Genomic DNA, 26,777 nt, shown 5'->3' with positions numbered 1-26,777 from the left:
TCATGCAGAAACTCATGGAAAACACGGCCCTTTCCAAGTTAATTGCAGTTTCCTCCCAGTTGATGTCGAAACTAGAAGGCCTCCCCATATCTCCAACGGGTCCTCCTTCGAGACCCATCCAGATCTCGGAGCCGGGAGAGGATGACATGATGATAGTGGAGCCCTCGGTGCCGAAACCGTCCATTGCACGATCGTCACCATTGACTTCGACTCCTTCAGAACCGATAGGGGAGTTGCGGAGCTGAAGGTCTCTCCTCGGTTCCGGGACTGAGAGTCGTACCGACCTGTCGGTACCGACTCTCCCTCTCGGGGCCTATGCACAGACTGTCTCGGCTCCGTCCTTGGGGTTGGAGCCCACGGCACCCGGGTCTGGGATGCTCCCATGTTCTTCGGAACCGGGGGAGCCCTCGGCCAGGGGTTCAGGGGCCTTTGACCTTATGAGGAAAGTATTGTCAGCACAGACAGCCACATCATCAGGGGAATCTTCTCCTTCCCCAAAAGGGCCACTTTCTGTTTCTGCTCCCACGATCCATCCCAAGCGTAGAGCCCAATTGCCTCAGCCACCCCCAGAGGGTTCCCCCTGTTCCTTGGAGGCCTCACCAGAAGCCCCCTCTGATGAGGTCCCGAGGAAATGGTTGTGCAAGAGGAAGCACATAGATTCCCCACAGGAATCTCTAACGTCTGACACCGACTTGGATGAGGCAGAGGGGTCCCCCAAATCACCCTCGGAGGATGTGTCATTTGCAGACATCCTGGAGATCTTGAAACAGAGGGGTGATTGGCAATCCCTAGCCCCCACTGAGGATGAGTCGGTGCTGCTGAAGGCTTTTGGGGCTCATCCTTCTACCTCCTGGGTGACTCCGCCCTTCGATGAATTAATGGATTTGATTGCTCGAAGGGCATGGGAGGCACCTGACACAGTGGAACCAGTCCCTAGGAAACCAAACAAGTTCATCACTGCCCCCCAAGATAAATCTTATCTCACTAAGGGAGTTCCTGTCGATGCTATGGTGGTGGCGGCAGCCACGAAAAAGGAGATGTCTGAATCTTCCTCATCTGTTCATCCTCCTAATAAGGATTCTAGGACTATGGACAGATATGGGAAGCACGTTTTTAGTTCAGCGACTTTTTCCATGCATTCACTAAACTATTTGACTCACTTCAAATGTTTGCAGAGGGATCTCATCAAGGAGCTGACAGATACCCTCCAGGGTAACACAGATGCTGCTGTTTCAGAAAAAGTAACAGCACAACTTAACACCCTCACCTCCATAGTAAACTCATCCATGAGGCTCATCTCGTATGCAGCCGAGGGATCGAGTAGAGCTGCAGCTTCAGCGATTGCTCTTCGAAGGCAATTATGGATGCGGCTGTGCTCCTTTGCAGAAGCCTTCAAGTCTTCCTTTGCCAATGCCCCTTTTGATGGTGCCACACTTTTCGGGCCCAAGGTTAAGGAGACTCTCACTCAGTGTGAGCAAGAGGGAAAGACCCTGTCTGCTGTCGGGGTCCGTTTTTCCGCTCCTACTAGACTATACCGCAAAGGGCAACGAGGCGGAAAAATGTGGTTCCGTAAGAATCAGGGATCTTTCCAGACTGCACAGAGTGATACTCCCTCCAGAGGCAGAGGAGGGGGTAGAAATGGAAGACGCCGCCCCGGCGGCAGAGGGGGTCCGCATAACCTAGGCGACAGGGATTCCGTCCCTGGGAAGCCTTTCCAGCACTCCTGAAGGGAGGCCCGGCTGTTCTGCTCTGGAGGCAGTTGGTGGTCGCTTGGCTTTATACCCACTGGCCTGGCTAAACATTACTTCGGATTCTTGGGTAAAAAGCATTATAACCAGAGGATACAAAATCCCCTTCACATCAGTGCCACCTCTACAAAGAAAGTTTCCAGACGTGCCACCCCGTCTGCGAAATCCAGCAGCTGTAGAAATTTCAAAGCTGCTCGAAAACAGAGTCATCCAACCAGTCCCGGCGGACCAAAGAGAATCCGGAACTTACTCAAGGTTCTTTTTAGTTCCAAAAAAGACAGGGGACTGGCGACCGATCTTAGATCTCAGCCATCTCAACAACTTTGTGAAGAAGGAAAAGTTCTGGATGGTCACGCTTCAATCAATCCTTCCATTCTTATAGAAGGACGATTGGATGTGCTCTATAGATCTCAAAGATGCGTACTACCACATCAAAATGGCCAGACCGTCCAGAGATCACCTGGGCTTCCGGCTGGGAGCCAGTCACTTTCAGTTTCGAGCTCTGCCCTTTGGACTCACCCCAGCCCCCAGGGTATTCACCAAATGCATGGCAGTAGTTGCATCTCACTTGAGACGTCAAGGATTCCAGGTGTTTCCCTATCTGGACGACTGGCTCCTCACCGCCACCACCGAGCGTGGTTTATTGCAAGCCAGAGACTACACAGTCAGCCTTTGTTCCCACTTAGGAATTTCTATAAACTTCGAAAAGTCTTGCTTATCGCCCTCACAGTGTATTTCCTTCATCGGAGCAGACCTAAATACACGATCAACACTACTGAAGCTCCCTCCAATAAGGGCCTCAACCCTCAAACAGCAGGTTCTTCTTCTTCTGGTCAGCAAGAAAGCCCCAGCCAAACTGGTGTTAAAAGTGTTGGGACTGATGGCAGCCGCACTAATTGCAGTCCCTATGGGAAGGTTACACATGAGGATCCTACAATGGCTGCTCTTCGCGCAGTGGTCATTCCAACACTTACCCCTGGCGCACAAGATCAGGATAACAGACTCTTGCAGATGGGACCTCTCATGGTGGGTGCGCGATCAGAACCTCACTATGGGTCGTCCGTTCGTTCTACCCAGTCCAACAGCCACAATAACCACAGACGCTTCCCTGATAGGGTGGGGGGCCTTTTTCAGGGAAGAACAGTCCAAGGAGAATCGTCCAGCACAGAGTACACTCTACATATAAATGTTCTGGAGTTGAGGGAGATGTTCCTGGTGTTGCAACACTTCCAAGCCCTCTTACCTCTAGGAACAGTAGCAGTTCAGCCAGACAACATGTCTGTAGTCTGGTACATAAACAAGCAAGGGGGAACCAGGTCTTACCCGTTATGCAGAGAGGCCATGAGAATTTGGCAATGGGCAGAGTCCATGGGTCGCTTTCTGATAGCAATGCACATCCCGGGGTCATCCAACGTCATTGCGGACAGGTTGAGCAGAGCCATCCTGTTACCTCACGAGTGGTCCCTCAATTCACAGACGGCAGAAAAGATCTTCCGCAAATGGGGCCAGCCTTGCTGCGATCTGTTTGCTTCCCCGTTGAATGCAAAATGCAGAAGCTACTTTGCTCTTCTACCCCCTCTGGGGGATGTCCCCAGGGACGCACTGATACACGATTGGCCCCCAGGTCTCCTATATGCATTTCCGCCTACTCCCCTGATTCCCAGATTTCTACAGAAAGCCAGGAACCTGGAAAGGACTATAATACTCATAGCCCCATTCTGGCCTCGTCAAATATGGTTCCCCTTTCTTCGAGCCCATCAAATAGAGGAACCATGGATTCTGGACCCAGTACCAGATCTGCTGACCCATTCGTCGGGAGTTCCTCACCCGTCTCTACAGTCCCTCAAACTAGCAGCTTGGCTGCTCCGCTTCCCTGCCTAGCCAGGTCTCATCTACTCCCCCCGGCAGTTCAACACATTCTGGTTGCTTCTCATAAAGCTTCCACTACTAAACTCTATACGAGTAAGTGGAAATGCTTTGTATATTGGGCATCTAGCCAAAACTTAGACCCCTTGGTAGCTCCTCTACATAAAATTTTAGAATTCTTGTCTATCCTTTTTCATGAAGGAGCTTCTACTTCACCGCTAAGAGTACAGTTGGCGGCCATATCAAACTTCCATATTGGTGAGGAAGGTTCTCCCATTATGTCTCACAGACTTTGTAAGGCCTTTATGAAAGGAACCTTCCATCTTAGACCACCTGTCAGAAAACCTTTCTTTCCATGGAGCCTGAATTTGTTGCTGTCGCAACTCATGTTGCCACCTTTTGAACCTGCTTCGTCATGTCTCTTAAAGTTCTTATCGTGGAAGACGCTGTTTCTCGTCGCCGTGACCTCAGCTCATAGAGTATCAGAGTTGCAAGCATTATCGGTCAGACCACCTTACTTGATATTCCATCCAGACAGGGTCTCTTTGCGTACAAATCCATCTTTCCTTCCAAAAGTATGCTCAGTTATGAATATTAACCAGTCTATAGAACTCCCTACCTTTTTCAAGAACCATACTAACAAACTGGAGTATATGTTGCACAAGTTGGATGTTCACAGGCAGTTAAGATTTTATTTGGATAGGACCAAAGCTTACAGGAAAACAGATCAGCTCTTCATCGCATTTGCAGACAATAAAAAGGGCATGGCAATTACTAAACGTACACTATCTAAATGGCTTGCTGACTGTATAGCCTTTGTATACTCTAAATCAAATCAATCCTTACTCACCAAACCTAAGGCAGGCCCATTCTACCAGATCCGTCTCCACTTCCTTAGCTCATGCAGCTCGTTTACCTTTGGACACTATTTGTGCAGCAGCCACGTGGTCTAAGCCACATACTTTCATCACTCATTATAGAGTGGACAAAGTCTCCAAGAATAGGACATCATTTGGTTCCACTGTGCTTAGGAACGTTCTTCCATGAGTCACTCGGGGTGACTGAGCTAGGGATGCTACCCGTGTGTAAGAACAAACGGCGAGATTGAAAACTCTTACATAAAGAAGTTATGTCCTTACCATAACATTCCATGTAGAGTGTTCATCTCACCTTTGTTCTTACATTCCCTCCCTTTCCCTCCCCACGTGTTTGGAAGAACTGGTAGGATTAGAGTATGATCGACGTGTCTTGACCCCTTCCGGGGTATATGGTCCCGTGTATCATGGGATATATGTTTAAACCATTAGTTATTGCTATGGTGGGAGAGTGTCTCTGAATGGCTGAAGAGAGTGTATACTTCTCTCACCGGAGGTGTTGGATCTTTTGGTCTGGTTTGTTTGCAAACTAGATCTGAGTAATGGCAGGGAGGATTGTGGGATATGGGCTGGTCTCGAGCTTCTCTGAGATTCAGAGCTTTGCAATTCGGCCGACTCGGAGCCGAGGATCGGCTCCGAACCCGTGTGTAAGAACAAAGGCGAGATGAACACTCTACATGGAGCATTATGGTAAGGACATAACTTCTTTTTTCAGTCCATCAACATGCTACGCATTTGTTAAAGAAAGTGATCCTGTAGATGACTGAGGGGCAGCAAATATCAGACATTTAGGACAAAGCAGTATTCCACTAACCCTTCCCTTTTACGTAAATGTGGACACATGACAGGAAGTTTAGTTGTGAAGTTCTTTTTGATTCAGTGATATTATATTGCCATATTGTCTTTAGTATTATTTACCTTTCCTGCATGCACTTGTCTAGTACCTTATGCTCTGTCCTTCCCTTTCCTTTTTGCCATATTATTTAGATCTGTTGATGCACAATGGGTATTACTGAGAACTAATGATTTCAATGTTGTGCTTTCTTAAGACTTTACAGGCTCATGGAGCTTCCCATCCTGAAGTATCAGAGTATCTCCAGTTGATGGCAAAGCAGTATGAAATTATAACCGATCTAACAGAAGAAAATAAAAAATTAAAACAGGATCTAGATGAGGTGAAACAACAACTAAAGGATCTGAAAAAGGATAAAGAAGCTAAAGGTCCTCCACCAGCGTGTCTGATCCAGAATACTTGTAGACTGTATAATTCCTATGTAAAAGGTATGGTTGCTGTTAGTATACTCTAATCACTGAGTGAGTAGTCACTAAATAGTCACTGAGTGAGTACTTGGCCTGTTCAATGCCCGTTTCTGTTGCTTGGACAAGTTGGCGGTGTGCTTTTGTATGATCCCACTACAGCATGCAGAGTGTTCACAGTCTGCTGCATTCTGCATAACATGATAATGTGTCAGTCTGGTGTAGTGGCCAGTAGTTACAGTGCAGCTCCCTCTATCATTTGTCTAATATGTGATGATAGCGATAGTGACCAGTCCATGACAGCAGGCTCCTGCACAGTACATGGCTGTGCAGATGAAGCAGCAACATGTGGTCCTCATCTATGGGTCATGACATTCACTAAGTGACAGTGTAAAGTTACAAAGATAGACTTGGTTATGTGCATTATTACTTGTAGGCTGAATGGTGCATGGTCAGCTTGCATTGTAAATCAGACATTTCTCCAAATGTCATACTAAAGTTCTGTGCTTGTGTGTTAGTAGTGGTCAGTCATCATTTGTACTGTGGTCATTGGCAGAGTCTGGGCGATCTTTAAAGTAACCGGTATCATGACAAGTTTAATGATGTAATTGAGTAATTAAGCTGATGTGTTACTGAAGCTGCATTCATATTCATTTGCTAATGCAATTTTTTTTTCATCTTGAACTGTTTCAATACTACAGCAATTCTCAATTTTTTCATTTCTTATTTCTCTGTTTAATATATTTTTCTTTCATTATTCAGAAACATGAAGGTAAGTGCAACATTTCTCAATTACAGATCATTTTCCTGGTTAGTAACTTCTCTGTTACATTTGGACAGTGTCATACTGAATGTCCCATGAAGTTAGTGTAGTGATGGTCCCATAGATTATGAACAAGGGCACGCATGTGAGCTTGATGCCAAGCTGCTCAAATGACAGGGTTTATTGGATGCAGTGGAGCCTAACAGTTCTGACGCTGAGGATCTACTCTTTTATGTGGAAGCTTGATGAGGTGTAACTGCCTTCTTTTGAGGAATCCACATGAATGCCTGCAAAGGTTTTTGAGGAAAGAAGACATGTTCATCTTACATGTCCACCACACATGCACACATTCCCTTGTCCATGAGCCGCAGTGTCCCCAATGTGTTAGTCTGGCAAGTCCTTACTACTGTGAGGATTGATGCTAACATGGATATCTTTTTTGTGACAATACTCCACATGTAGATCATCATGGCATGTTCCCTGACCTTCACCATTTCCATATACTGGTGAATTTCTTCACATAAACCCTGTATCATGCTTATCCATGGCTCTTAGTGGCAGTAACTGAGACTGAGCCATGCCCTGCACATCTAATGCCAGGCAGAAATTACCTTCTGTGCCTTTGCAGCTACCTGTGAAAGATGTCTTCTCCTGGCACCCCTGTGTACAGGAGTGATAGGTGACACTGGATGTTCATCGTGTTACCCTGCTGCAATCATCACACTTGGGTTATCTTGTCGTCAGGCGGCCTGAATTCAAAAGTCTTGGTCCGGCGTCGATTGCTGCTGCTTCTTCCCTGACGTCAGTGCGCCAGGGGTATATATGATGCATCTGATGCCATTTTCTTCAGTCTTTCTTGCCGCGCGGTGCCCGAAGCAGAAGCAGTTCGCAAGTGCCGGTTGGATGACTCCTGAGATTTTCGAAGTCGAATTTCAGATCCGAAGTCTTCAATAAAGCTAAGTAGCCCATTGGGGAAACTTTTCTTGCCTCAGACCGATGTCAGAAAAAGTTAACAATTGTATTTCTTGTGGGAAGCAAATACTTCATAAGGATTTTCATTCTTATTGTATACCTTGCCTAGGCTCAGACCACGACGTCACTGGTTGTCGCTTTTGTGCTAGGTTCAATAAGCGTACTATAAAAAGACGCTTTGATTTCGCACAACACTACTTCGGTAGAAAATTTAACTACACAATGTCGTTGGAGCAACCGACTACCGGCGTGCACAAAAAACGCAAGGATAAGGACAGGCAGCCTAGACCCAAGCTAGACTCCGAGGCCTTGGCTGGGCAAGTCTCCGGTTCACCGGTTTTCAGTGAGGCTCCTACGTAGCCCCTGGCTACCGCAGAATTGAAACCCGAGACCGCTTTGGAGCCTTTGGCGGAGAGTGCTAGGCCGACGCAGCCATTTTCTTTAGCCCCTACCGACGACATTGCAGAAAGAAATGGTGCTGCAGAAACACCTTCGGTTTCTGAAGGTGTCTTCAGACCGACAATGCTCACTATAAAAGCGTATCCTAAGCTTAAAACTCCTATTAAACCGAAAAAGACTGCACTTCAGTCTCCAGTTCAAGGCCCCATGCCTAAGAAACAGATGCTTAAAATGGCTGAAGATTTGATCTCTTTAATCAGGGGTTCCCAACCCCCCCCCCCCCCAACAAAAGGCCTAGACAAGAGGAAGATTATGCCTCCTCTGATCAAGTGTCTATTTTCTCAGGCTCCTCTGAGGACCAGGATTACTCCTTTCCCCCTTATGAAGATTCTGATGCTGAGGATTCCATTCCTTCAGCTTCTCCCCCTGAAGACTACTCCTTTGGGGAAACTTTACACACTATGAGGGAACATTTTCACTGGGAAGGTCAGGACTACTCTGACTCAAAGAAAAGGCTCAGAGAGTTTCTTTTACTCCCCCAGCACAGACCTCTTGCTATCCCCCCAGTTTTAGACATTGTGGATGATGTTTACTTAGAATCTAGTTTAAATCCAGATTCTCTGCCTCCTGCTCCAGCCAAACCAGACAGATATTATAGAGTGCCTGACTCCCACAAATTCCTTTATAAAAGCCCTGTTGCTGATCCAGAGACTATCTCCCAGGGTCCCAAAAGGGCTAAGGCTTCTATGGCGAAAAATCCTGTACCCTCTGAAAGGGACACCGGAGCACCAGACAGGTGGGGGAAAAAGGTTTACACCGCAGCCACTCTAGCTATGAGAGCACTAAATTGTAGTTTCACATGCTAAAATACCAGCAATTTCTAATGTCTCAACTAAGACAAAAAATGAGCACACTCCCTCAACAATCTGAATTGAAAGAAATGCAGGATCTGTTGCATGCAGCTGAACAGGTGGGCAAACGTACTTTACAATGTGGATTTGATTCTTTGGAGGCTTCCTGTAGAGCAGCTGTTACTGGGTCTGTTATACGTAGGCATGCTTGGTTAAAGGAACAAACTCTGCCTGATCATGTCAAAGCAAAGCTTCTAGATGCTCCCTTACAGCAGGATGTCCTATTTGGAGTTAAAGCAGAAGAAGTCTTAAAGAAAATGGAGGATAAGGCAAAATCTATGCAGACGGTCAAAGATTTTCTACAGGTTCAGCACCCTCGCTTCAGCAGAAATTGACCAACAAAAAATTGGTCCTTTCCAGCTACTGACAGACCACAGATGGGTAAATACAGATGCCCAAGAGGCAGAAGACAACCACAAACCCACTACAAACCTCGACAATGGGGCACTGCAGCACAGAAAGGAAGAGAAGACAGGCCCCAAACTACTAGAAGGCAAACTCAATGACTTAAACCTCATATGGCCAAGCAAGACTCTCTTGGCAGCTCCCTTGAGAGGAAAATTAGCACTTTTTTCAGACAACTGGCACATCGTCACAAAGGACAAATGGGTCCTAGACATAATTTCACAAGGATATAGATTCCATTTCCGCACCTTGTTAACGAAAACAGGAGTGTCAAACCTGCCATAAAATCAATGGGCAGAGGCACAAAAACAAATTACAGCGCTCATGGACATGAGTCATTCAACTGGTACCTACACGGGAGCAAGGCCAAGGATTTTACTCAAGACTCTTTCTAGCCCCCAGAAAGGACAATGCCGGGAGACCAATTCTGGACCTTTCAATTCTAAACACCTTCTTACAAGTACCCAAATTCAAGATGCTAACACTACAGCAGCTTCTTCCCATGTTGGGCAAGAAAGCATGGCTACTAACACTGGACCTCAAGGAGGCATACCTGCATGTCCCTATCAGACAAAATTGCAGAAGATACCTCCGTTTCATTGCAGGTTCAACCCATTACCAATTCTCTGCACTGCCCTTTGGCTTATCCACTGCGCCCAGGGTTTTCACAAAATGCCACCAGTAATTGCATACTGCAGACAAAGAGGAATTCAAATATACCCATACCTGGACGACTGCCTCATCCAAGCAGAAAGCAAGGACATCCTCTTACAACATCTGGCTTTTGTAAAACATCTTCTAAGTTGCCTAGGGTACACAGTAAACGAAAAGAAATCAAAACTAGTGCCCTCACAAAATATGACATTCCTGGGTGCCAGCTTGAATACAGTGGCCTAGAAGGCTTAACTGACACCAGACAAACAACTACAACTGACTCAATATTTCAAAACAATGGCAACAAAGACCCAACTCCCTGCAAGAAAAATTCTGCAGGCCTTGGGCTTCATGGCATCTTGCATACTACTAATACCATTTGCAAAGCTGCATATGAGGAAATTACAGTGGTACCTAAAAAGCGTATGGTCTCAACACAGCCACAGCTTGGACACAATGATATCTCTCATTCCCTTCCTTCAACAAGAGTTTCTATGCTGGTCACAGGCATGTCACCTCAACAAGGGTCAGCCTTTCACCTTGCCCCCAGCCAGGCAAACTGTGACAACAGATGCATCGGACTATGCCTGGGGGGCACACATGGCAGGACAGTGCGTTCAAGGCATATGGACTGCAGATCAAAGGAATCTGCACATCAGTCAAAAAGAGATGCTAGCTGTACAGAATGCTCTGACAGCCTTCAAGAACCTCTTACCTCCAGGACAGTTTACAATAAGGACGGACAACACCACAGTGATGTGGTACATAAACAAACAGGGAGGTACACACTCCTACCCTCTATGCAGGCAAGCAATGACCTTGTGGAACACAGCACTGGCTTACCAAATTCAGCTACAAGCTCAATTCCTGCCTGGAAAAAAGAACACATTGGCAGACGACCTCAACAGAAACATCATGGATCCCCACGAGTGGAAACTGGATCCACAAGTATTTGCAATGATAACTCAAAAATGGAGCCACCCAGACATAGACCTGTTTGCCAGCCCCCAAAACTATCAGCTAACAAAATTTTGTACAAGGACACTTCACCATCAAGCTTGGAAAGTGGACACACACTCATTCAGTTGGAAAACCTGACAGTATATGCCTTCCCTCCATTGCCCCTTCTCTCAAAGGTGCTTCTGAAAGTCAGAAAGGAGAGACCATGAATGATACTCATAGCCCCAGACTGGCCACACCAGCACTGGTACCCACTATTAAGGAATATGGCCCAGGGCCCACCTTGGATTTTACCACAAATTGCCCATTTGCTCACACAGCAAGACAATCAGATTCTACACAGCCAGCTCAAAACCTTAAATTTGGCTGCATGGCAAATCACCTAAGCATCCAGCCAGCTCCTCTTCCTCAAGCAGTTATGGATGTTATTCTGGAAGCTAGGAGGCCCAGCACCAGGAAGGCCTACTCGGACAAATGGAAAAGGTTTTGCGCCGGTAACCAATCTAAAGGCCAAAATACCCTTCAGCCTCACATGCCTCAGATTCTACAGTATTTAACTGAGATGTTGCACAAAGGACTTTCTTTTTCATCTATTAAAATCCACAGCTATTTCAGCCAACTACAACACGGATCCACCCATATTTTCATATCCACTTCTAAGGCAGTTCCTCAGAGGGGCAAAAAATATTAGACCCCCCCCAGGAGAGCACCTACACCAACCTGGGACCTCAACTTTGTTCTGGAAAAACTTACGCTACCTCCCTTTGAACCAGCTTTCTCTGCTGATCTAAAGTTTAGATCATGGAAGACTGCCCTGCTGCTAGTAATAACTTCAGCCAGAAGAGGCTCAGAGCTTCAGGCACTAATAGCAGTGGAACCTTTCCTCATTTTCCATCAAGACAGTGTTTCTCTACGAACTAATCCTTCCTTCATGCCTAAGGTGGTATCCAGTGTGGCTTTAAATCAAACCATCCACTTACCCACCTTCTTTTCAAATCCACAGAACAAAGGAGAAAGACTCCTGCATTCCTTGGACATTCACAGGCAACTTCACTACTACTTTGATAAAACTAAGGTTTTCAGAAAATCTGACCAGCTCTTTGTATCCTATGCTGCAGCTTCACAAGGGAAGGCTATATCAAAACAGACCATTTCCAAATGGATAGGACATTGCATTTATTTTTGCTATACCCATCATGGAAAACCAGTTCCTGCTACCATAAGGCCCCACTCCACCAGGGCAGCAGCTACATCTACAGCCTTCCTCAGGGGGGTGCCAACCAAGGATATTTTGGAAGCTGCAACACCTTCACCAAACACTACCACTTACCACTTTACTCTAAGACTAGAGCTGGCTTCGCCACTGCAGTTCTGCAGGGCCTTCTAGCCTCCTCTAACCCTCTTTGACTCCTCCTCCCATCCTTAGCTTTGGGATTCTACCCAAGTGTGATGACTGCCGCAGAGTAACACGATGAACATAGTACAGTTTTGTACCTACCATAAATGTAGATGTTCGAGTGTGTACACCCTGCTGCAGTCCAGGTTACCCTCCCTCCATCCCCTCTGACTAACTAACTAAATCTTTACAATACCTTTCTGATGTATTTGCTTATAGCTGTAGAGATGTTGTGTTTGTGCTAAATTTCTTAGATTGGTACTAATTACTGACCACCTTTTTGGGGGCACCTGACATCTGGGGCAAGAAAAACTGAAGAAAATGGCGTTGAATGCAGCATATATACCCCTGGCACACTGACGTCAGGGAAGAAGCGGCAGCAACCGACGCCGGACCAAGATAACCCAAGTGTGATGACTGCAGCAGGGTGTACACTTGAACATCTACATTTATGGTAGGTACAAAACTGTACTGTTCTCTTACCTTAGAAAGGGCTGTGCCTTCATCCAGGGATTCAGCCTTTGCAAAAAGAGGTGTTGAATTGTGTAGTGCACCCCTCATTGTAATGCCATTTCCTAATTATGCTGACAGTGTGAGCATGTGTCACTGACTATAGAGTTATTCACTTGCTGTGGGGAAGAGGGCCCTGCCTGTACATTTTGACTGTGTGCCAGTGTCTGGAGACCGAGTTGTGAATGTGAGAGTAATAGCATCATCACTGAAAGCCATTCTGTGTTTCATCAGTCTTCTGTGGTGCGTCACTGTATGTAATTTTTCTGGTGCTGATATTGTTAAGCATATTCTCATGTTAATAATGGCACCTATGAACAGCCTATCATTTAGTACTAAATGTGTGAGTTACAAGCTTACAATATGTTGTGTGTTGAGGTTATGCTACAGCTGATACTGTTGGAGTACTTGTTGAGGAAATATTTCACAGCTGCATGTACTTAGTAACCATGTCAGGTACTCATACCATGACATTGCTATGGTTAGATAAAGACCGACTTTCTGCAGTACCTTTATGTGGATTTTCCAAGTCTCTGAAATTGCAGGTGTCCGTAACACCTCAAATGAGTCCAGCACCCTCCTGTTCTGCATCATAGTCTTCACCTCATAAGGAGAGCAAGTATTCCTCAATTAGCTCTTTTCATGCACTGTGTATGGTATTGTTCTCTAGAAATACAAGATTGAATCTGGTCTTTCTTGTCTGCCTTAACCTGTAGAGTTATCAGATCTAAAGCCAGCAGCTCAGACTCTGCAGTTCTGCACCTCCGCCTCCTCTTCCATAAAGCACTGCCCTCCCTGAATCTCCTCACATTGCACTTGCTGCTTCCAGCCATCTGACGCCGTCACCAAAACTTTTTTTCTTCTGCTATTGTCTCTCTCCTATGTTTTATAATTGGCTGTAGTAAGTTTATTGTGGTTAATGTTAGGTTTCCTTGATAATTTATTTGTCAACTCTACCTGTCTTGATTGTCTCTGGGTGTTTGTGAAATGCTTTTACTGCCATTTTATGAGTGGGCTTAAGGTCTTTCATTCTTTCTTTGTAATTCGATAATTGTGTGTTTAGCATTTACACTTTTAGTGCTTAGTTTTACATGTTCTAGACATTGCTGTTGTGTGCTGGGTTTATTCTGCATTTTCTGACCTTTTGTTGATCGTCTAACTTGACAGTGAGCATAGAGATGGCTGTGAGTTTCAAGAAATGAGTGGGGTGTGGGCACAAGTTGCCCCATCCCCATGGATTCAAAAGAGAAATGTGTTTATTGTGTGGGTGTTTCCCATTTTGACACTGAGTGTCAGGATTGTGCTGTCTTTGGGGCCAGAGCTCTCACTGATCGCCAAACAAAACTGGTCCTCAAAGCGATGCTTCTACCAGCTTCTTCATCTTCTTTCGTTCATCAGGTACTGTTTCCTTTGTCTTTTAAGAACACTGTCTAGAAGAGGAAAGAAAAAGAGAGAGAGATGGAGCATAAAGATAAAGAAAAGGAAAAGGTTAAACCTTAGAGGCCCACAAACACTCTTTTTCTCTCTCAAGATGCAGCTGGATCGGAAGTTATCAAGGCCTTCAGCTCCTCTAGTTCCCAGCCAGGATCTTAGATCTGAGTTTCTTCTTGACCATGTTTCTCTCTTCAGATAGGTTCCACTTTCCTTTACTTCCAATATCTCCCAGACTGGAGTTTTCCCAGGAGCCATTCCCCCACTGGGTCTAAGTTTCTCCCATTTGGATCCAGGAGACTTCCTTGTCTCTATCTTGATCCATAAGCCATCTTCTAAAGCATCACCTTGTTCTGCCAAGTGTGAACCAGGAGGCATTAGAGATTTTGACTTGGAGTGACTCATGCATACTTTTTTGAAGGCTAAAATGGACCTTGGAATCATTCCTTCACCCTCAGTTCTGAGTCTGGAAGGTACGCCTCCTTTGTCTCCGACATTTTTGTTCCTCTTCTGGCCCATCCTTTGGTGCCAATGTCCACGATTCAGACTCTGCCATATCCTATCACTTTGACAGTGTCAAGTGCTTAATTGCCTCCAGCTCTGGCTTCTTCTTTGATGTTTTTAACTTGGGTTCCTTCAGAGCTCAGCACATCCGGGAGCAGTGAGATTGGAGCCAAGGTCCTGTAGTCAGGTTTGACTCTGAGGCTTTCTGGGCCATCACTTCCCTGGGTGCCTCTGCTTTGGATAGCTTGGTTCCAGTCTCAATGTCAGATCAGTCTAGGTTGGCAATGAGAAATTGACCCTCTCCTAGATGTGTGGATCACAGAGAATCCCTTCCCAGCCATTTAGCCCCAGTGTTGATGTTCAAAGTCTTGGAAATTATCCTTTCTCACTCATATACTGTGGTTTCTGTTAATAAGTCAGATCCATGCTGTTGTCTTTGGGAAAGGCTACATCTCTAGACCATGAACAGCCTCAGTCAAGGGACTCCCTAGTTGCTTCCACGTCCCCCCTTCAACCAGGTTCCCCACCGTGGGAGGCTCACATGAAGTGTGAGTGGAAGAGGAAGCACTTATACTCACAGATGATTATGACTTCATTAAAGGGAAGGATCTCCCAAATCCTCCTGTGAAGATCCCTGTTTTGGCAGTTTGCTGTAAATGAGACAATAAGGGGGATGGACCACCAAAGTCATTCCCTAGATGAGTTACTTGTTCTTAATGGCTTTGTTGTGGGCCCATCCACATCCTAGGTGGTACCCACTCTGGAAGCCCTCATTGATCTGGTGTCCCAGAGGGTCTGGAGCAAATCTGATGTGGTGGAGGCCATCCACCATTCCTCCCCAAAACAAGTTGTTTTGGACCAAGGGTCCCATAGTGGACAGTGATGTAATCACAGTGCCCATCAAAATGAAATTTCCAAAAAGAGTACAGTGGTCCCCCCCAATAGAGAGTCATGGATGCAGGACTTCTTCGTGAAGCACACATATGCTCCAGCCACATTTGCCCTGTGTGTGCTGAAGTATTTGTCTCACCTGAATATGCTCTGATTTTCATAATGTCTAAGCCAATGGCATCACAACAGTGTCTTGAAGCTTACAAGTCTTTTGAGACTCAGTTGTCTGTGATGTTGTCCATCTTGAACATATCCATAAGACTCCTTTCAAATGCAGCAGATGGTATGGGCAAGTGGCAGCACCAGTATCAGCATGTGCTGTCATGACTGGATGCATATATGTAACTTTGAGGACTGCATTATGGAGTCCATTTTCAGTGTCCTCTTTGACAGATCCACCTTGTTTAGGCCATACCTCTCAACTGTACAGATTTTTGCAAAACATCCAGATTTTTTGCCTCAGATTTTTGGTCTGTTTTTTATAAAATTTTGGTTTTGTAGCAAATTATTGGCAAATGATTAAAGGCTGAAGATAGAAAATGATGACAGACAGTTGAGTTTCAGACTTCATATCCTTCAGAAAAGTAATGCTAATGCAAAACCTATTGCTCTGTCAACTTACTGAGTTTGCAAGAACAGTATTTAGTAATTGTCCCTATTTTTGGGCCTTTGTACCCCCATTATTTTTGGAGTTGTCCAGATTTCTTGATCTAAGAGATTGAGAGGTATGGTTTGGGCCTAATGTAACATATGCACTGTCTAGGAATGAGCAAGATGATAATGGTTTGGCTACCATTGGAGTTAATTTTTTTTTACCCCACAGAGGACTTTTTCCAGGAACCAGAGAGGGAGAAAAATGACTCTTCTTTCATAAATCCCAACAGTTCTCCCAGGGCAGTCCAGGTGTCCCCTGTGGCAGATGGGAAAATTTCCTTGGTACTGCCCTAGGGTAGGGGGCAGTCTGCAAAATGAAGGCTTCTGGGGCCTTTTCTCTGGCAAGCCTTTTCAGCACTCCTGAATGTTTGCCGAACTGCCACACTGGAGGCAATCATGAGACGCCGTCTCCCCATCCAAAAGCTTGGTAGGCCATCACACCAAATGCTAGGGTGTTGAGAGTCATTTTGAGAAGCTACTCCATTCCATTTCTGTTTGTTTATGCCACACAAGAAACAAAGATCCCTTCCTGACATTCCACCCCAGCAGTGAGGGGAAGAAGCAGCAGCAGAAATCCAAAAGCTACCCTCAAACTGAGTCTTCCAAGAAGTCCTAACGGACTAAAGAGGATACGGGGTCTGCTCAAGATTCTTTTTAGTGCCAAAGAAAAATGGGGACCTCAAGCCCATTGTGGACCTCAGCAAACTAAGCCATTATGTAAAACAGACCAAACTCTAGATGGTGACTGTGCATTCCAAGATAGCAAGGCATTTCAGGAGGTTCCTGTGCTGCTGGATGGGAGCTAGTCATTACCAGTTTTGAACACTACCCTTTGGCCTTATCACCCCGGGTGTTCGGCAAGTATATGGCAGTGGTAGCAACCTGCAAGGATTCTAGGTCTTTTCCTACCTGGATGACAGTCCCCTTACAGTGACCTCAAAAGGTGTCTGTAATCCAGGCAAGGGAATATCTGCTCCAAATGTATATATCCTTTGCACATCCCAGTGAATTATGACAAGTGCAAGTTCTTGAATTCATCTGATGCCATCTGAACACGACCAACCAAATTACCAAGTGGGACCCTCCAAACTCTTATCTTTATGGATTTAAACCAGTCTGCTTCTGTTTTCACAGAGGCTACCAGGTACTAAAGACACCGTTAACACCAATGCTTTTCTCCTGGAATGGGGAGGGGGTGGTGTTTCGAGGAGAAGATAGCCCAAGGTACCTGGTGCCCATTAGAGGCCTACCTTCATGTCAGTGTAATGGAGGTGAGAGCAGTCCTTCTGGTATTGCAGGCCTTCCAGGACTTCCTCCCTAAGGGTGGGAGAATCCAACATTCTGGCAGACACCCTGAGCATGAACATCCTCATGCTTTATTAGTGGTTCCTCAACCTGGCAGTAGTGGCTCAAGTGTTCAGCTGCTGGGGTGCCTGTTGTGATCTCTTTGCATCCCCTTCAACACCAAATGCAGTAGTTCTTTCACCACTCTCTCATAGGATAGTCACTCTGGTATATTCTCCTTCATGTTTGTGACCATGATCCTCATAGCCTTCTTCTGGCCAAGACAAGTATGGTTCCTCTTTCAGTGGCCTTATCTGTTGTACTCGCCTTATGTTCTGGATCAAGGTCCAGACTTGAAATCCCATTCTTCAAGCCAGCCTCACCAGAATCTCAAATCTCTCAGGGTGTCCATTTAGTTCCTCCAGTTCCTGTGATGGCCAGAGATCCCAAGCTTTCCAGGAGAATTATTTATATTCTTTCTTCCTCCCAGAAACCTTCAACCAGAAGGATTTATGCTAGCAAGTGAAAAAGATTTCTATTTTGGGCTGCTTCTAAGGTTGTTGATACTTTTGTGTGTCCCTTTAGATGCAATTCTGGATTTTCTTATAGATTTTTTCCATTCTAGTTTCAGTTGTTCCACTATTAAAGTTCATTTGGCAGCCATCTTAAATTTTAAAGTGGTAAAGGTAACATACCCGTTGCATCTCTCAAATTATCTAAAGCCTTTTGGAAGGGCATGTTTCTGCTTAGACCTCCAGTTACCAATTCCTTCATTGGCATTTGTCTACATTGCTGCAACCACTGACTAGACCCCATTTTGAGCCAGCTGCTACCCTAGATGCAAAGTTATAGTCCTGGAAATCTCTGCTTTTAGTAGCAGTAACTTCACCCAGGAGGGTTTCGGAACTCCCAAGTCTTATTGTGCAACCCTCCTTGACTTATTTTCAATAAGGACAGAGTTTCTCTGGAGACTTATCCTTCCTTCCTACCTAAAGTGACCTCTGAGTTGAGCCTGAAACAGTCATTTCATTTACTTGTTTTCCTCCCAGATATCATTAAGTGGGAGTATGTACTTTATTGTTTGGATATTCGTTGCCAGCTGAGATTTTTATTTGGATAGGACAAAATCTATCAGAAAATGAAGTCAACTCTTTATATCCTTTTCTAGCACTATATTGGTTAAGCTTGTTTCCAATGAAATCTTGACCAGATGGCTTTTAGATTGTATTTCCTTTATTTATTCTGTTAAAGGCATCCTTTTACCTAATAAAACTAAAGCCCACTCATCCAAATCTGTTGATTTTTTTGCTCAGTCCTTCTTGCATTATACTTGTGCATCGGCTACTTGGCCTAACAGTTAGATCTTTCTGACCCATTATAAATTGGATATTCATTCCAGATCCAGGTCAACCTTTGGAGCCACAATTTTACTGAATGTTCTCTCCTGATGCCATCCTTTGTGACTAGCTAGGGACTCTGTCTCACAGGTTGATGTGGGTGGAAAAGACAGCGTTGGGTACCAAAATTATGTATAGTGTAATGCTAAATATGTGTTGTCTTCTTCCATCCATCACAACCATCCTTCCCCTTTCTCAAGTTATCATTTAAACATCACCCCCAGCTGCAAAGAAAAGGAAGACAGAGAAGTGCCTGAAGCAGCTTCTGTTTCACAATTGTAGAGTTCTTGGGCTGTTCATCACCTCCTCCTCTGAATGCCCTCTGGTGCTACTACTGCTAAAGATGCCACAAAGTGTCGGGATCTAATGCATTATATAGGGCTGGGTGTATGCCTGTCCCGAAGAAGGGAGAGACATGCAGTGTAATTCAAAGAGTCAGATGACACCCCTGAAATGCTTGTGGGGAAAGAGGTACCAGGCTGCCATATTGAAGTCTGCATGACTGATACAGTTCATACTGTGGCTTTTGCAACTTCTAAAAAGAAAAGGCAAAAGTCAAAGCATGTCTCTCATCTTCATCCCCATCTTTTAGAGAGTCAAAAGAGGAATGGTTTTCGTTTGCTAGAGGTCTCTTTATAGTCTTTTAATCATTGCAGTCTGTCTTCCCCACTTTGCATCAAAAACAAAAAGAATTCCATCCAGACATTGAAGAGACTGGTCTGGACTGTGCCTCTCAAGTGCCCCCCCTAACTCATTAGAGTCAGAGACTGCAGAAAATATATTTTTCAGATTTCCAAGCATAGGAAATTTCACTTTCAGACACCATTGGTAGAATGACTGTCCTCTTCCAATGAGGAGAAAAGGAGATTTCTGAGACCCAAAAAAGATACATTTTTTGCAGGTGGACACCCCTAAGCCTTTGGCCATCACTCCTATAACAGGTACTTTGGAGGACATATTTAATGCAGCATGTACTTTGCCTGACAGTCAGCCCCCTACACCCAAAATGCCTGACAGATTCTATTAAGTGGCACAGACCTATAAGTTCTTTTTTCATAACCCTGTGGCTGATCCATCTATGATTTCCTTAGCCAAGGATGTTGGTTCTAAACATTTTACTGTTTATAATCTTGTACCTTCTGATAAGGATGGAAGACCTTTTGACAGATTTGAGAAAAAGTTTGCACTTCCTCTCATACCTCTTAACTTCTTAGCACAAAAAAATCTGGACAAAGCCTGACAGAAAGAGGAGACAAAGGCCCAAAAATAGGGACATATTTTAAATATTGCACTTATAAACTTAGAAAGTTGCTAGAATAGCATAATTTGTCTTAGTATGCATTTTTCTGAAGGATATGAAGTCTGAAACTCAAATGTATATCATTATTTAGTGACTTCAAACCTCAGATCATCCCACTGATTTTCCAGAAAATAGCACATTTTATGAGGAACAGATCAAAAATTTGAGGCAAAAATCTCGACATTCTGCAAAAATCTGTACAGTTGAGAAGTATGTTCCTTTGACCTTGCTTTCATGGCTGTCAACTGCCAAGCTCATGTGTCAAAGTATCTGGTTACATCCTTTGCTGACATGAAAAAGTCCCTTGTGGTTTTGCCATCATCAGACTTTAACTCTTCCTTCCAGAATATGATCTCCTGTAACTCAGGTCACCAAGCAGTCTTTACAATGCTTATATTCTGCTAATTCAGTATCCTAAGCAGCTGCAACTGGGTTAGTTGTGCACAGGTATGCATGGCTTAAATCTCAAAGATGTCTGAGGTTGGCAAGGCACCAGTTTTCAATGCACTTTAGACAATGATGCATTATTTGGTACTTATCTGAAGTTCTGAAAAGATTTGATGAGAAAACAGACTTATCGAGGGAGTAAACAGTACTTTCCGTCTCCCATTATTAAGTATAATCATAATGACCTTCCTGTCTTGGCCCCTTCTATGTAAAACATTTTCAACAATCCCAGCAAAAATGTGGGAAACATTTTACAAAAATAATGCCAGGGGGATTTAAAAAAAAATTCTGCTCATAGCCAAGGGTAGTGCAAGAGAAATGCCTGACTTTCTACCTCTTACAACCCCCTCCCCACACTAACCATTCTCTAAACCTTGCTTCCCCACCCTTGCCAGTCCTGTAAACCTTGCGGATAGTCTTCTTTATCTTCCTGTCTGGAATCATAGGTTCATAGGTTGGTACTAGGCTATCGGCCCGAGGGCCTATACAAGCCTAGCCATAACAATTCCCTGGATATTTCTTCCCACAATATTTACTTCCCTGGACCCCTGTCTATCAGGGTGACTGACGTGATCCCCAAGGTGAATTTCCTATCTCCCATCCAATTGTCAAGGTTTCTTTTGAAGAGGGCCAAGGAGGCGCTGTGCTTGACATGTATGGGCAGTCTATTCCAGAGTATGGGGAAGTCTCTGAGTCAGGAACCTATCCCTCCAGCATGTTTTGTTCATTGTGATGACAAGGTTTAGATCTATGGAGCATGTGGCTCTGAGGGATTGCGATTTGTTTAAGTGGAGCATGTCCAACAGCTCAGGGTTTGACATGGCCTTGTATTGGCTTGTATCAGACCACAACAGAGTATTGGGTGTTGGAAGTTATCCAAAATAGATGCAAGCAGCAGTGGAGCTTTTCTTTCAAACCTAGGGGTTCCTCCACACCTTGAAAATCAAGCCCATCTCTTCCATCCCATCATTTCTCACAAAGGAAATTATTTTTTTTAAGAATTTTCTAGTGCTCAAAAAAGAGAGAAATTGGAGACCTGTACTGGATGTCTTTTCTTAATCATTTACATAAACATTCCAAAATTCAAAAATGCTCACCCTGCAATCTTTGTTTCCCCTGATCCCCTCTGTACGCTTTGTTGTGACTGGTCGTAAAGATATACCTATCATCATATACGTATTCACAGAAACTTCAGGCACTTTTTTAAGGTTTCCTGTTTCTGGTTCACATTTTCATTTCTCTTCTTTACCCTCTAGACTTTCCATTGTACCAAGGGTATTCACAAAATGGACTGGTAATTAAAGACAGCACTACAGTGATATGTTATATAAACAAATACGGAGGAACCAGGTCCTATCCTTTCTGTAAACTAGTCATGTTAGTCCGGGAACTTATAACTCTGCACAATTTATTCCTTCAGGCCACTTGCATACTATCACAGTGGAACATGGTGGCAGGCACAATAAGCAGTTCCAGGAAAGACCTCCACAAATGGAAGTTACACCCAGGGTCTTTCAGGAGATAATACACCTGTGAGGAACCCCCAAATAGACCTGTTTGTTTCCATGCATAACAGCCAACTGAACAAATTCTGTTCACTGCAGAAAGCCCTGGAAGACAGATGCCTTTTCCTTCCCATGGACATGAATGTTGCTGTATGCCTTCCCACGTTCCACTGATTAAACACTGTTTGTTTAAAGGTCCAAAAGGATTCTCCAAAAATCATCTTGGTAGCTCCCTATTGGCCTAGACAACACTGTTTGTACAGTCGCATAAAAATAGACAAAGGCAATTACCACAATCTTCCCCAAATGGTGGATATGCTCACATAGGACAAGGGATCACTAATCCACACCAGCCAGCAGAAACTTCATCAGGCTGCTTGAATGAATTTTGGTCCATATTAGGTACCTCTTTTCTGAGGATGTGTACCAGGTATTAAAGAAGGCTAGAAAATCTGCTACTAGAAAATCCTATTTAGCTAAATGGAAGAGATTTTCTAGTTGGCACCTCAAGATAATCCAGAACCCAAACAAGACAGAAGCACCTCTGGTTCTTCTATATCTCTATGAATTACTCATTTCAGACCTTTCTTACTCCTTCTGCAGAAATTCACCTTTAAGTTTTTACTGCATGTCTGCCATTAGATCCCCCATTTCTTTCTTATTCCAGCTTAAACAGTTTCTGAAAGAGGGCTTGCATATATGTCCACCAAGAAAACAGATGGCTTCTCCCTGGGACCTCAGCTATGTTTTAGAAAATCTTTCTTTACCATCATTTGAACCACCTTATCAGGCTGAAGAACAAATCCATCCTTTATGCCAAAAGGCATCTGAGAGGATCCTGCATATGCTGAATGTCCTTAAACTGTTCCGATATTACAGTGACGGAAAAAAGAAAGAAGAAACAGTGTAAAAACACACCATTTCTAAATGGTTATCCTCCATTTCTGTTACACAGTTGTTATGTCCCTCCTTTAAAGGGATGAAGTTCACTCTACCAGAGCTATGGCTACTTCTAAGGCATTTTGGAAGGGTTCCTATTGTATTATCGACAGCTTAGGTTGTCAAGTGCTTAAACATTGACACCTAAGCGTCAAAAGCTTACAATAGCAAATGGCCACATAATCAAATTCTTTCCTCGGGAAGGAATTCGCATGGCCGTTATCGAGGATTTGCCCTTTCCCCAATGTAGAGCGATCTCGGAGTTGGTATATTTAGTTAGGGGTGTGTGGGGGGCACATCCCCTCACATCGGGGGGGGGCAAAGCCCCCCACTATGTTTGGGTATGTTTGTTTACGGACGGCCATGCAAATTCTTTCCCAAGGAAAGAATTCTATTATGTGGCCATTCGCTATTGTAAGCTTCCGACGCTTAGGTGTCTGTGTTTTAGGATTCGACGACCTAAGATGTCCATGATATGATATAGATGCTTTTGGAAAGGGGAGGACTCTAGGTTTATTGCAGAAGCAGCTACTTGGTCATCTGTATGTATATTTATCAAACATTACATGAATTGACTCTTTCCAGGGCCAGAACAAGAGTTGCTCCTCGGGCCTCCTCCCTTGCTATCTAGGCTTTGGCAGTCAGTCAGTATAGCTATATGCTTATGTAACAGGGCTCTAATGATGAATATGGTACAGTTGTGTAAGTAATGCCACTTAAAATTTGATGTGATTTTCATGATTGTTTTTGTTTTCCAAACATTAAAATCACCAACTGCTGTCATATAGTATTGCTAACACACTTCAGCAATTTTGTACTCTTCTCAGTATGTCTCAAAGCAGTGTTAGTACAACTCTGCAGGTTAACTCTCCTTTAAAATCTCAAGAATGTATTCCTTGACTGTACAATATGTATGATCATTTATTACTAGTTGGAAATGGAATACAGAAATTACAAGTTCTTTTATGGATGAACATGTTACAAAAAAGGGGTAATAAACATATTATTAAATTAATAAAAGTACTAAAAATGTGGTGTAGTAGTAGTAGTAAAAAATAAAATGCAAGTAAACTAAATGCATTCCAGGCCAGAAAATGAATATAATGTTTAATCAAGTAAGGACATGAACTTCTTCAAAATAAGTTTAAGTACCTTTTAAATAGAAAACAAAAAGTCATGTTACAAATTCATCCAGTTAAAAAGACAAAACAGTTATAGTCATGCCACGTTTATGCTTTTGTTAAGACCTGATGAATGCGAAGAGTTAAACCTGAACTGCCAAACAGCTTATACTTGTCTTAACAATGCATCGGTGTCCCTCCTCTGCAATACAAAAAAAATTGATACATTGTAAACCTGTTTACCTAGAGCATTTTTCATATCTCAGTTCTTTATTGCTGTTACATACTCAACTACCCTCTCTTTTAACCTTTGTCCTGCCTTTCACATACTCAGCTACCCTCTCCTTTAACCTTTGTCCTGCCTTTTGTTTATAGAAAGCACCACAAGATTAGCATTGAGCTTGGTAAATAACAGAACTACTTTTTCAGTTAAATCTCTTGGTAATCCCCCAACAGATTTTGTAGCATATTAATGTAATACATGGAGACTACTGGATATAACTTGACAGAGCCTGAATAAAAAATAACCACATTCATTGGTAAAACCTTTTCTACTACCTCCCTGTGGCCATTCTGATAAATGTTTTAAGCTTTTTTTCCATCTCTTATCAAAACATTTTGGGATTTCACCAATGTGCTTCTAAAGTGCTTCATGGTATCTTAAGACCCCCAGTGCTTTCTGATAATGCATTTAACTGCACTGCTGTCGTTTGTCTAAGTAGTGGGCACCACTGCCTGACTCAAGCAGTTACTCACTTTTCTATCAGATGCTCCTGCCTTAGTAACTGGAGCATGTTCATTAGGTCTTTCACTGACCATACTGCGCAACACCTTTTCAAATTACTTTTAAGATGGCGACTATCTTTAAAAACTATTGTTTTTTGGCACTTTTCTGAAAAAAATGGGCTCTTTAGTAGTAAACCATGAAGTTCTATTGAGCCGACACTTCACAATACCCTTCTTAGTTCCAAAACAGGATTGTCAAGAATCCAAATATTTAGATCAGTCCCTCCAACTAAGTGATTTTATTTCTAAAAACAAAATAGATCCAGTTACAAATCTTCCTCATTTAAAAAAGAGACTGATTCCAGATTAATACACAAGAACTGGATTTGAAGCAGTGAACAAGGGCAAAAGCGCTTATCCCAATAAAACCTATAAAAGGATTGGTCTGGAATCAGTCTCCTACGCGGCCTGTGCCTGTCAGCATGGTTCTGATGGTGAGAAAAAGGGGTATATTCAAACAGTAGTTGCAGGACATACTAGATAAAGGATGACATGAATTTGTGTTGATAATGTGTGATCTGAATGCACATATCGGGACAGAAGGAGCAGGATATAAAGACTGCCTGAGTCCACATGGTTGGGACAACAGCAGTAAAGAAGAAGAGGCCAATCTAGACTTCTGTCTAGCAAATGGCTAGATGGTGGTCAACACATAGTTCAGCAAGAGAGACAGTCACAAGATCACATACTAGATTGGCCAACATGCAACTTGAGTAGACTTCCACCTAGTAAGGAAGAGCAGTGGGGTAGAATCAGTGATTGCAAAGTCATTCCCAGTGAAAGTTGCCCCACAGCATAAACAACTTTATTGCCACAATCAGCTGCAAGCAGCAGTCAGAAAAGGCTCTAAGGTCAACAGAAGCTAGTCTGAATACTTGGAAGTTGACTGGAGAGAAAAACGCAACAGTTCAAAGAATTACACATGGCTCCAGCTCCTCAGGAAGAAGAACAAATAAGTGGAGTTGAAGAAGACTGGCAGTGCCTCAGAACAGAATGTGTAAATACTATATAGAACATATAGGCAACTGAGCCAGGTATGGAAGCAAGGTCGATAAGGAAAGCTGATGGTGGAATGCAGAAGTCCTGGAAGTCATCAGAAGATGATGGTGGAATGCAGAAGTCCAGGAAGTCATCAGAAGAAAGAGTGAAGAAAAAGTGGAAGAGGTAAAACATTTATCAGGCTATAAAGGAATACTGATTGACTAAGTGAGAGACTAGACTTCTGTCTAGCAAATGGGTGGTGCAATGGTGCAGCAGTTAACATTGTTACCTCATGGCAAGAGGTTCTCTGGTTCAATTCTCAGCTGGGGTGCCTTCTGTGTGGAGTCTTCATGCCCTCCTTGTGTTCATGTGGGGTTCCTCCAGGTACTCCAGTTTCCTCCCACATTCCAAAGACATACGTGTGGAGTGTTTCCTCCTCCGCTGAAAATAGGCTCTGTCCTAGTCAGACTTTCCTGGTCAACAAATGTTAAATAAATAAAATAAAAAGAAATAAAATATTAGAATTATGATATCAAAGAAAAAGGCATCAGTGGCACTATCAGATTGTGGAAAGTGACTCCATACATGGCACAAAGAAATGATCAGGTTGCAAGGCAAAGACAGAAAGACAAAAGACGCTAGTCACACACCCTTTATAAGGGATGCAAGCAACAACCTGCTCACCTTCTGACAGGAAATCAAAGGCAAATGGAAGGAGTATTTCTAGCAACCAAATGAAGAAAACTCCACAGAAGCTGTACTACCCCAGATGCAGCTTACAGTGAAGGAAGAAGGGGAACTCACCCTAGAAGAAATAAAAA

At 43.8% G+C, this 26,777-nt stretch overlaps 1 protein-coding gene across 1 annotated transcript in view; it reads left to right on the top strand.

Moving 5' to 3' along the window:
• Positions 1-26,777, top strand: part of LOC122794358 — a 362,344-nt gene that overhangs the window by 246,926 nt on the left and 88,641 nt on the right. Inside the window, exon 2 of the mRNA XM_044062684.1 lies at positions 5,539-5,770. Coding sequence (XP_043918619.1) covers positions 5,539-5,770 — 232 coding nt within the window. The remainder of the gene's footprint in view (positions 1-5,538; positions 5,771-26,777) is intronic.

The sequence above is a fragment of the Protopterus annectens genome, chromosome 2.part1 (genome assembly GCF_019279795.1).
Source record: "Protopterus annectens isolate FY-2018-M chromosome 2.part1, PAN1.0, whole genome shotgun sequence".
In the NCBI taxonomy this organism is placed as follows: Eukaryota; Metazoa; Chordata; order Ceratodontiformes; family Protopteridae; genus Protopterus; species Protopterus annectens.
This window is presented reverse-complemented; position numbering and strand designations above follow the sequence as displayed.